This window comes from Mytilus trossulus, chromosome 8, assembly GCF_036588685.1.
Source record: "Mytilus trossulus isolate FHL-02 chromosome 8, PNRI_Mtr1.1.1.hap1, whole genome shotgun sequence".
NCBI classification, from domain to species: Eukaryota; Metazoa; Mollusca; class Bivalvia; order Mytilida; family Mytilidae; genus Mytilus; species Mytilus trossulus.
The window spans coordinates 76,783,479-76,796,520 of record NC_086380.1 but is presented as its reverse complement, the minus strand read 5'-3'; the positions used below and the strand labels follow the sequence as shown (position 1 = coordinate 76,796,520).

Here is a 13,042-nt window from a genome sequence, read left to right as displayed (position 1 = left end):
GATGCTTCTGTTGTATCTGCCTTTTAGTCAAATACAACAAATACAATTATAATTTTCTAAATATACATATCATTTACAATTTACCATGTATTCAAATTGACAACAATCGTTATGTCCCATATAATGGAATATATTATTTTCAAATACGAAGCAGAAGAAATTTTTAATGAATTCTAATGATTTTTAAAGTTACAACGTAGCCATATAACTAAAGAATGCAGATCAGAAAACGCTTCGATCACAATTGTCTTGTGATATCAACAATACACAGAGATACATCATTAATCAACTAAGCATTTCATCTAGTAATATCAACAATACACAGAGATACATCATTAATCAACAGAGATTTTCATCTAGTGATATCAACAATACACAGAGATCCATCATTAATAAACTAAGATCTTCATCTAGTGATATCAACAATACACAGAGATACATCATTAATCAACAAAGATCTTCATCTAGTGATATCAACAATATACAACAGAAATTTTTAATGAATTCTAATGATTCTTAAAGTTACAACGTAGCCATATAACTAAAGAAGGCAGATCAGAAAACGCTTCGATCACAATTGTCTACGCTCAGTTGTAAAATCATAACTATAGTTCAAATAAGTACAATCTACAAAAAGAGATGATAAAACATGGCAGAATGGTAATTAGTATATATTTCATTACAAAAGGATGCTGCCACTATACAATTACAACTTCTCAAGTTATTCGGAAAGGATCATAAGGGTAGGTGAGTTATTTATAGCAGCTTAGATGTTCAATGACGGTCTTTTATCGTTTCTGTCTAGTTTTGAGTTGCACAGGGAATCTGAAATGTAAAATAATCAATTTTGTAAGGAAATCTGAATTTGACGACTATAATATTTTATTCATTTACTCATTTCAATATATAAATTTGGATATATTGTATGGCCAATTGCAATTATCAGGACTATTTGTAGATCTAAAGATCATTCATCTCAATTTGTGTTGTTCCAATGCTGTCATATTCCAAGCATACCCAAGAATCTCGCCGTGATTTAGCCTAGCTTTCTGCACAGACGCGACATAAAGCAATCATTAATTAACAGAGATCTTCATCTAGTGATATCAACAGATTTAGCCAAGCTTTCTGCACAGACGCGACATAAAGCAATCATTAATCTACAGAGATCGTCATCTAGTGAAATCAACAGATTTAGCCTAGCTTTCTGCACAGACGCGACATAAAGCAATCATTAATTAACAGAGATCTTCATCTAGTGATATCAACAGATTAAGCCTAGCTTTCTGCACAGACGCGACATAAAGCAATCATTGATCAACTAAGATCTTTATATTGATATCAACAGATTTAGCCTAGCTTTCTGCACAGACGCGACATAAAGCATTTATTAATCAACTAAGATCTTCATCTAGTGATATCAACAATAGACAGAGATACATCTTTAATAAAAAAAAAACAATAAACCCTGTGCCTGTCCCAAGTCAGGAGTCGATTGTTTATGTATTACATATTTTTTTCGGTCATTTTTTTTATATAAATAAGGCCGTTAGTTTTCTCGTTTGAATTGTTTTATATTGTCTTATCGGGGCCTTTTATAGCTGACTATGCGGTATGGACTTTTCTCATTGTTGAAGGCCGTACGGTGACCTTTAGTTGTTTTGTCTGTTTCATTTTTGGTCTCGTGTGGACAATTGTCTCATTGGCAATCATACCACTTCTTCTGTTTTATATACAAGAGATAATAGTACAAAACGACGTCACATAAATACCTGTATCTCACAAACGCATTTTCTTTGAGTTTGACATGTTCTGTAAATTAAATCGTCTCCTGGTTCATATGCTACACAGTCTGAATTAGCACCATTACTATCTGAAAAATTAGACTCATTTTAAGCGATGAGATCTTTCGTAGTGTAAAAAAAAAGTGTAATTAACCATAGGATTAAAAAAAAAAAAAAAAAAAAAAAAACCAAAACAGAGGCCATTTTGCACTGCAGGATTGATTTGGGATATTTTTGAATGTTTTATGTTTGAATACTGAAAAATATAACACATCTTTCAAATGGAATGAGCTATTTTTCACTTCATTTTGAGGCAAAGTTTGCATTTGCTTTTAAATTAGAGGTTTTCAGGTAAGTTTCAGAATGAAAGTTGAACGCAACACGTGAACCATACGCATATTAGTTAAATACAGTTGTAGTCAATTTACTTGCAATTCCAAATGCATATAGAGAAAAAAATAATGCATTGATATTTTCGTGAATTTTTTATTCAGCTTTCTTGGAGCAGTGAAGAAACGATTGCGAAAGAAACAAATGATGGTCCTTTAGTTAAAAAACAAACTAAAGCACATAAGAACCCATTTCCTTCTTTGGCGCAAATTTTACATCACATTGACTTCCTTATGAACCATTGTCGATCCGCCTTTCCTGTTGTGCATCAAAAGCTACTATCATAGATAAGAAATAAGGAAAAAGATAGAAAAATGATTTTTTTTTCATTTGCCCGGAATTTCACGAAGAATGTTCGTTCGGTGTTCATATGGCAAGCCGTTGTGGAATTTATTCCCTATTTATTTATATTAAAAATCATTTATTAATATAAGAAAATGATTTTTTAATATTAAAAAATCAACCTGAATATTTAATATTAAATATTCATTCTTTAATATTAAAAAATAAGACCATTTATTAATATTAGAAAATGATTTTTTAATATTAAAAAATGATTTATAAATATTAAAAAATGAATATTTAATATTAATAAATAGGATCTATTTTTTAATATCAAATATTATTTTTTAATATTAATAAATCGAATATTTAATATCAAAAAATGATTTTTTAATATTAGAAAATAAAACCTATTTATTAATATTATAAAATGACTATTTTTTTATATTAAAAAATATTTATTAATATTAAATATTCGATTTATTAATATTAAAAAATAATATTTAATATTAATAAATGATTTTTTAATATTAATAAATAAGGAATAAATTCCACAACGGCTTGCCATAGTTACAAACAGTTTATCTAGATGTACTTTGCAAAGAATTCCGGTGCTAGGGACTGTCTTACACTTGCAGTGAGGTGAGAATTTTGTTTTTGCTCCATGTTGAAGGCCTCATTTTGATTTTGAAATAAAGAAAAGTTTTATAGAAAAAGCGCTCTTCCTCTTCTTTTTATTTGTTATTTTTTGCTGTGAATATAGGGATATTGTGCCATAGATTGATACGCTATATTTATTTTTTGTACTTGTATTTTAAATAGTATTTGGGACCAGTGACTCCGGTTAGCCTACAATGTTTGAGTAATGTACGAAAGATAAACTTAAGATGGTACTATCCAGATACGTTACCCTAAAATGTGATCTATCTGCACGGTGTTCATATGGAAACACACTTAATTTCCGGATATCATCGTGGTTCTATAAGCAAAGCATCTATCCAAACATGAATAAATATCTCTTAATTGTTGTCAAATTTGGCTATTTATTTCTAAAAATCGAACTGTCGTTAAATTATTTGTGTACACTGTTAGTTGTGATCATATTCCTCAACGTATGTTATCTCCCCTTATACATTTACCACCTATTTCTTTTATTAACTACACATCCTTTTTTTTTTTAGACAAATTGAAATTTAATGACTCACCAGGTGAAAGAGTCAATGCGCCTAAAGATCCAAGTTCGAAGGTAGGCGTGCCTTCATCAGTCTGATCTGATGCACCAGTCCAATATCTGTCGGCTACAACATGAACAAGTACGTAAGTACATAAATAAGTAACATATCATTGAAGTCAGAATATTACCGGAATTGAAAAACCAAAAACTGTATATTGTAATGATTAAACCAATCACCGGGGTCAAAAATGTTTTGTAAGATCTCAACCCTTCTCCTATACATCTAACCAATGTAAAGTAACACAGCAATACGCATAGTAAAATTCAGTTTTCATTTATAAATAATAATGGCTTAGAACTATCTAAGGATTTTCTTACCCCAGGAGTAGATTACCTTAGCCGTATTTGGCACAACTTTTTGGAATTTTGAGTCCTCAATGCTCCTCAACTTTGTATTTGTTTTGGCTTTTTAACTATTTTGATCTGAGCGTCACTGATGAGTCTTGTGCAGACGAAACGCGCGTCTGGCGTAAAAAATTATAATCCTGGTACTTTTGATAACTATTTACACCTACAATGAATTCGGATTCGTGTCGGTGTAGTTCAGGATCAAACTTAATAACTGTTACAGATGCTATTATGTCATTTAGAGTTCAAAAGAATACACATCAAGGTAAATGAAACCCAAAAGTTTTAGAAATCGCTTAAAAAACTCAACGTGAGACTAGGCACGCCAACAGAAAAAAAAACTCTTCTCCTTCCATGTTTACACAGGCCGGCATGCAAATCATCACTCTCAGCTAATATGTTAAAAACGAGAAAAAAACACCCCACCAATAGTTGAATCAACAGATTATATAACAATTTTGGTGTCTATAGATCTACGACAACGACAACATATTAAGTTTTAGACACTGCAGACGAATCGTATTGATCAACTAATTCATTAGTGTCGTGTCAATTTTAGGCTTTAACTTCTTCATTACCATTCGTTAGTAATTTTCGTGTCAGAATCAGGTCCAAGTTATCAGTAAAATATAATTTGATAAGGTTTCAGGTCATTTCATGAGATCCGAACATGCTTATTTAGTTTGGTTGATTGTCACAATATCATTTCTTTATAATATATAATTAGTTTCCAGAGACATTTCCCCTTGCCCTGAAGAGTTTATATCTTATATCTGTAACAAAAACATACTAGAAACACTTCATTTTTCTATTCCCAAAAATTTTGGATCAATTCATTAAACTATAAAAAAAAATGTTATCAAGATCATATAGACCCTCACTGACACATTTTTTGGCCAATAGTTATTTCTCCTTTTCCCCCTAATTGCACTCTGAATTGGAAGGGAGGCTACTCCAATGGTATCCATGAAAACAACAAAAAAAAAAATTTTGTCACAATTCTGATACACAACCTGTATGGTTTAAAAAAAAATAAAAAAAGATTTTCACAACATATTTTTCTTCCCAATTATGCATTGGAAAATATAATGTGGCCAGTAAAAAAAAGTCCCAGCTATATAGGTATAAAGGCACATACCATTTGATATTCCTTTTTTTTTGGGGTGGTTGGGGGTGATGTGAAAAACATAGACTTATGAGCGTATCATAGGTATATAACGCATCTTTTTATGATCTGTAAATAAATGTATGACCCCATATTAGAAGACTGTTTTGTTCCATATATTCATGTATCTTGCACTAGAATGTTTTTCAGAATGAAAACAAGCCAACATATCCGAATGATATAAAACAATTTTCATATTCTGCCATCAATTAAGATATGCATCAATAGTAGACGAAATAGTTTCTTTACCTCCATCCAGAACTTGACCAATAGCAGTGAGCTCTGTTGGAGTATTTGGTTCCCAAAGATATGCACCCTGTGCCCGACACTCGAACTAAAACGAAATTATAAATTATTCCGTTTTGTGAAAAATGATAAATATTCCATTGTGTTCAAATACAAGTTACAAAAATTAAAGCAACGTCATATTAAGGTGGTACCCAACACTTTCACTAAAATGAATTTGGCTCGTTTAATTTTCATAAAATTTTGACAAAGTATTTACTTTGACCCTTTTACAAAAATATAAAAAAATCAAAAAATTTGAACCAAGCGTTTTGTCAGAAAAACTAGACTGGTTATATAGCAGTTTGACAAACACTTATTTTGATCAATGAGAAGCTTTATATTGCCTTCACAACGCAACGAATTTAAAACGTTAAGCTGATATTACAGAGTTATCTCCCTGTAGTGTTAGGTACCACCTTAAATGAGTGCGAAAATACATAGGAATATAAAGTTTCGAAAATATCAACTATAGAGCATACTCTAAATATAACAATGAAGAATATTTCTTAATTCACAACCACGAAGGTATTTTTATTCAAATATTAAATCTTTAAATAGAAATCTTATAAATAGTTTCAAAAGTACACTGACTATAAAAATAAAATGAAAATAAAAAATACAATACCACTGCACCAAGCCAACTAGTTTCTGTATCACACGTATAATAGCAATTCCTACTACCCGTGGGTATCTCGGTAAAACCTGTAGGGCATGAACTCATTGGCCATTGACAATTTACTGAAAATATAATTAGGGTATTGTATTACTTTTGATCAAATAAATTGGTGATTTTATACCACAAAACAATACACCAATTTGGAGTCATTTTACCTAAAAAAAAATAATTTAAGTTTAAAGTTTGAAGTTGGAAAGAAACAAAATTAAATAATTAATTTTGTTGAAAGTCGGTCCACTGACCTTAAAAAAGTGTAATTTACAACACTACGCATTTTTACTTAATTGACCACATTATCATTACTTTCAAAATACTTGCATTGCAAATAGAAAACATATTCCAGTCTTAATATATACCTCAAGTTATTTCATACACAGCTCACAATGTTAAACTTTATGTAAAATGTATTTATTTTTTAAACACGAAAAGATAAAACAAATAAAGAAAATCAAAATAATTTACTCAGTATCGAAATTGAAATTCAGAACACGACCAATATCACATGCATTGCAAATTTATACATGATACACTTGCGTAATTATTTTATTTTAAAACTTAAAAGCATCAATTCTAATGACGTAGTGCACAAAATCTACAGATTCGCCATTGTTTAAAATGAAAATTTTCTTTAATGTTCTTTATAAAGTATACATGAAAACTAATTACCATCACAAAATGTTCCATCAAAATCAGATACACAGGTGCACACAGGAAGTCCTTGGCTATCTAGGGTACATTGTCCACCATTTTGACAGGGATTAACGGTACATGCATCCACTAACGTGCAAATAAAGTAAATGTTTTAAATACACTGATTAACAAAAATAAAAAGAAAATAAAATAAATAACAAAACAACCATATCACATAACAATAAATTATAAAACGCTATAGCGTCAAACATATCCGCTCCATTTGATTGACTGTACAATAAGAAAAATATTACATGCATTTATCATTCAGATTTTTGAAGAAAGTAAAAAATGCGAGATTTATTATTATAATGATTACAGTCTGTCCCAAAGAAGCTATGAACTTATTTTGAAAATATCGGTTAGATTAATGTCGTTTATGGTTTTCAAACTGTTTTTATTCGAGTGTCACCGATGAGTCATGTTTCTGGAGTTTTAAATGACAAGTCTGGTATCGTTGAGATAGGTTTATGATAACAATAAGGGATATTATTTCAGCAGCAATGCATTGCATAATAAATTAAAGTCCTTGAGAGTAGTTCTCAAATACTGATCTACTGTTACCAATTATAATTCAAACGTTGCAATAAACAGTGAATGTCAGGAACTGTTCGCAAACAGATATTTTTGTATGAATCAATCTGGTCTTTGGCTTTTGTTTATGTGCTTTATCTTAATACCTTTTTGTTTTTCTTTGTTGACATACTTGTGTTTTTGATAAAGTGATTAAGCATATGACGCAATGTTGACTGCTGTACCCCTATTTTGGACAACTTACCTATTATGTCTGTTTGCTTTGTTCACATATAATTGTCAATATAATGGAATTTTATGAGACTGTCATACAAGTAAGTTGTTAAGCTAGCTTTAAAACCAGATTTCATCCACCATCTTCTACACAAGAAAGTGCATGTACCAAGTCAGGAATATGACAATTGTTATCCATTTATCTGTTTGAGCTTTTAATTTTGCCATGTGATTAGGGACTTTCCGTTTTGAATTTTCCTCGGAGTTCAGTATTTTTGTGATTTTACTTTTTTAATAGTAAAAATGCTATTCAACTTTGAAAAAATTCATACACATTCGAAAAGTATATTTTTTCAAAACAGAAATTAAAAGTTGTGATATCTACAGTTATAGTAAACGAACGCTTTGATTGCAAGATTGTCTGTACTAAGTCAGGAATATGACAGTTTTTATCCATTCGTTTGATGTGTTTTGAGCTTTTGTGTTTGCCATTTGATAATGGACTTTTGTTCATTTTTGAGGCCTTTTTTAACTTGCTGTTCGGTGTGAGCCAAGGCTCCGTGTTGAAGACCGTACTTTGACCTATAATGGTTTACTTTTACAAAGCGTAACTTGAATGGAGAGGTGTCTCATTGGCATTCATGCTACATCTTCTTATATCTACTTCCATTTTGAATTTTACTCGGAGTTCTGTGTTTTTATTTTTTTTACTTTCTATTACAAAAGCATAGTTTATATGAACATTTAAAAGATCAATTTTTACACTTAAAATATCAATTTGAATGAAACATGCTTTCATACACTTCAATAACCTTTATTTTGGAAGCTGTAATGTGTTTGAACCAATGAAAGTCCATTATATAACTCCTTGTAAATAATAAAAAAATGTTTTAAATTCAAACCTAATACGTCGCAATTATCTCCCGTATAGCCTTCATCACAACAGCAACTGGCACTTCCATCACCAGTTATTGAACACGTGCTTCTTTCTGGACATGGGCTTGGGTCTGCTTCGCATGGGTTGTCTATTCAATTGTTTAATTAAAGTTAATACTTTTTTTATATTGCTATCGCCGCTTTCATGTGTATACTATCAATACTCTCGATCAATTACTAGTAGTATTCAAACAAAATTAAAGAATTTCGTAAAATCAAAGGGTGAGCAAACAATTAAAGTGTGTGTGTAAAAATAAACAATTAAAAGAAATGGTATTGCTACAAAAGGTTTGTATATTTTGATGGATAGCATTTTTCAAATTCTGTTTTGTTTTATTCAACAACACTATTTCACACGATGCTAAAACTAACCTCAATAGCGCCACTGACACAGCTATCTGAGTTAAGAACCAGAATTACAGGGAATGCTTGGACAGATGATCCGAATATTGTTAGTCGTTTATACAAATTTTAAAATCACATAAATAATTAACAATATCATTATTTTAATGTATTTATATCATCTGGCATAAACAAAAGCAAGAGACTATTTGATTTTCAAAGTTCATCTGAGATTGGGAGGGTTATTTCTTCACATTACCATTTGTTTCCGGTGAACAGTTTTTCTTGGAGTTTATTGTGAATTAGATTGTATTTCAGCTATACATCTAAATTAAACTTCAGGTATTTGAAAGATTGATAGTCATACTGTAATATAGGCAAATTTTGCAGTGTACTTTTATAGTGCATATATCGTGCAAGATTATTTAAATGGGGCAATGATTATGTAAATGTTGGTTAAATAAATACACAAAATTAGATAAAATACACAATGTTTATATCACTCACGCATCGTTTTATTCAGCTCAATTTCTTTTCTTGAATAAAGGCAACAGTAGTATACCGCTGTTTAAAACTCATAAATCCATGGACAAAAAACAAAATCGGGGTAACAAACTAAAACCGAGGAAACGCATCAAATATAAGAGGAGAACAACAGCACAACACTGAAATGTAATACACACAGAAACGAACCAAGCATCAGACAAAATCCCACGAGAACAATGGCCATCTTCCTGACTTGGTACAGGACATTTTTAAAGGAAAAAATGGTGGGTTGAACCTGGTTTTGTCGCATGCCAAACCTCGCACTTTTATAGCAATGTTAAATATAACATTGAAATGACAACATAATATAACAGGACTACAATACAAATAAATAGGAGAACATATTAGACAAAGAAACACATGATTAATAGATAACAAAAAGCATCAGGTTTAAAATTCAATACGCCAAAAACGCGCCTTGTCCACACAAGACAAGACGATACAAGACGCCCAGATATAAAAGATCGAAAGTGAAAAAAAGTTCAAAGTTGTACAGCACTGAAGATCAAAATTTGAAAAAAGGTTGTGTCAAAAACGGCTATGTTTTTATGCTTGGGATAATAACATCCTTATTTTTTAAAACATTTAAAGCTATTGCAAACAGTAAATTTTATCAACTGAATATAAAACAGATATACATAATGAAACTAAAGTATTAACTCATAACAGAAAACTAAACCCGAATACATAATGCTAAGACCAACATAGAATAGACACACCCGACACAGTCCAGGCCTCAACGCATTTCATAAAAATGACGTCACATACGATGGCGAAAAGGCTAACAAATACGTCACATTTGAATTTATGAAATTTCTGAAACAGCGCAAAATTGACGTCACAGATGAAAAACTATAATTCAAAAGTAAGATGGAATTAGGATAGATTTAAGATTATATTAAAACTAAAATACTGATATTACATTTTAACAATGCATATTGCAATAGTTATAAATAGCAAATAACTATAATATATATATGTCAAGTTTGTTATGAATCCAACTTCAAACGTAAATTATCGTACAGATTACGTTGAACAAAATTAAAATTAATAAATGAAGCGGTGATTAATTTTTCTTTCCATAACGCTTATATACATATATGGAGTCATTTTCTTTCAGAACGACAGGTCATCATTTTTCAGAATCAACCCGGACGATACCATGTTTCAATGATATATGCTCCAAGGCATAAGATTATTTTCCTTGATAAAATTGCAATCTATGATTTACATCAAACCCTTATTCTTCTTATAGTTTTTCTTTTTGCCGATTTGGAAAGTTATTTTTTAAAGTTCAATTGATGATAGGTTTAAAATAAACCATCATTGTGGTACCGCATTTTAACTTTTATTAGAAACAAGTAACCTGGGGTTTTGTTAACTTATAGCTACAATAAAGAAACATTATCATATATGTCAGATGAATTGTAATGTAGACTTTCATAAAATAAATCTAGATTTAACATATTCGTGTGTAAGATTTGAATAGGTTGATTGATTTTTGTTTGCTTGCTTAACGTCCAGTGGCAAATATATCATGCATGTTCAGAACGATACACACTGAATAGGAAATAATACTGTGACCTACATGTATTTATATTCGTCTTCGTGTCAGTTCTTAACTTTTTAAAATGTATGTATACATTTTACCCTATCAAATGATCAACTAATAAGATATTCTTATATTCTATTTAATAACATTAACGTAACTCACGAAAGGGTGGGGTGCGGAGGGTATATAATTATAACCTGATTATCTTTTAATAAAATGTATTGCTATTCAAAGGCCAAGCTTTCTGAACATTTCGTTCAAGTAAAATTGTTAAAAAAATAACCACTTTTCCGCGATAGAAATAATATAGCAAAAAAACCCCAACATATCCTCTTTCCCTTTTCCATAAGCTAAGTGGTACAATAAATAACTTACAATGTGTCTTGTATTTGTCATACACCGTTATCGGATGGTTATAATACATTTGTATCTTACTTCATACAGTTGCAGTAATATTTTTATTGTGCATGGATAATAAATTTTAATAGGTTTTTATCTAAATTATTTAGTGAGTTTTATTCTTAATGAGCTGAAGGGCGTATTAAAACCTGAACGCATTAGAAGGGAATATCTCACTCAAGTGTAGTCGGTAAAATAGGATACTAAACTTTACAAATCTTTATAAATATTTTTTTATTTTACGGTATATAAGTCAGATAATGCATATTTTCTATAACAAAAATATAATAGAAAAAGACGTCAACACATTTGACAAAATCCGATGAGAATTACAAATATAACATTAAACATTTAAACTATATACATGAATTTGGGATACCGTAACACGTCTTATAGTAATGCATGAGTTTGGTAATTAAAATATTAGACGACATAATGACACACCACAATCTACCATGTGGTAAAAATGTCCTTAGCTAGTTTGGTTAAAGACACATCGTATGGATCCAGCAATTCGTGATGGTGTCCATAAAATTACGGAGTGTCAATTTTAATCTGTCCTCCTCATAACTTTGTTGGAGCAGTTTCTGCGTAAGGAGCACACTCCTGTATATGAAGTCCGTATAATGTGAACAAGCACGTGAATAACGTTTCAATCGTAATATGTAAACACATCTTTTTTTTGTAGAATGAGTTCATTTCAAAAGTTCTACTTAAAATACAAAAAAAAAATAATATAATTTTTTCTTAATTCACACAGACAACGTACTTTGTGTATTGAAAACTTAACCGCTTTGAGTAAATTAGTATCATAGCATTGTTTATCTTTTTTTCAATCCCATATCAATTCCTGAAGTTAAAATGTGTTTCCCAATCAAAGTTTTTCTAACAGATTATATATTTCTTCCAAAAAAAAATCAAGAAAAAATATCATTTAAAAAAAAAATGTTCATTATTTTCTGTAATATTACACAGTCCTACAGTTTTAGTCCAGACACATTGATGCGAATTCTTTATCATAATGATTAATCACATTAAGGCATGACTATAATATTTTTTCTGTCTCTGAAGAAGTAACATCAAAAATGTGGTGCACACCGAATAACCGCGAAGCGTTTTATTCAAAGGTATGCACCACATTTTTGAAGATATTTCCAATCACTCAGAAAAATATTGCAATCTTTTCTTATTATTTAGTTCTATTTTTTTTTTATGGAGTAAATCATGAAAAAACGTTGATGAAATCACGGTCACTTGACAAAATTCTGTCTATGAGCTGTGAACACTTCCAGCCAATCAGAAGATGTGTTACATTCAAAATAAAGTTATTAAAGGGTAACGTTAAAGAGCCAACGATCTATTATTTAAAAAAAAAGCTTACCGTCACAATGGGCACCTGTCCACTCGTTCACGCAATCACATTGAGGGGTCAAATCTATCAGATCGACTAAAACGCATATACCTTCATGTGCACAGTAATAGTTTACACATGGATCTGGAATGATAATAGTTTATTATCAAATTGAAAGAAAAAAGATCAATTAATGATTAAAAAAAATATACAAGTAATTTATGGTGTTATATTTCGTCACATTCTTATTTATCGTCCAGAAAGATGTTTGAACTGCTTAACGACTGTTCCTTAAATCACGTGCATGCTTTA

At 30.4% G+C, this 13,042-nt stretch overlaps 1 protein-coding gene across 1 annotated transcript in view; it reads right to left on the bottom strand.

Moving 5' to 3' along the window:
* Positions 1-151: 151 nt before the first annotated feature.
* The window catches only part of LOC134682134 (neurogenic locus notch homolog protein 1-like), a 32,849-nt gene continuing 19,958 nt past the window's right edge, over positions 152-13,042 (bottom strand). Inside the window, exons 6-11 of the mRNA XM_063541714.1 lie at positions 6,834-6,944; positions 6,117-6,229; positions 5,453-5,537; positions 3,662-3,754; positions 1,773-1,873; positions 152-825 (exon numbers count right to left, since the gene is read on the bottom strand). Coding sequence (XP_063397784.1) covers positions 802-825; positions 1,773-1,873; positions 3,662-3,754; positions 5,453-5,537; positions 6,117-6,229; positions 6,834-6,944 — 527 coding nt within the window. The 3' untranslated portion in view covers positions 152-801. The remainder of the gene's footprint in view (positions 826-1,772; positions 1,874-3,661; positions 3,755-5,452; positions 5,538-6,116; positions 6,230-6,833; positions 6,945-13,042) is intronic.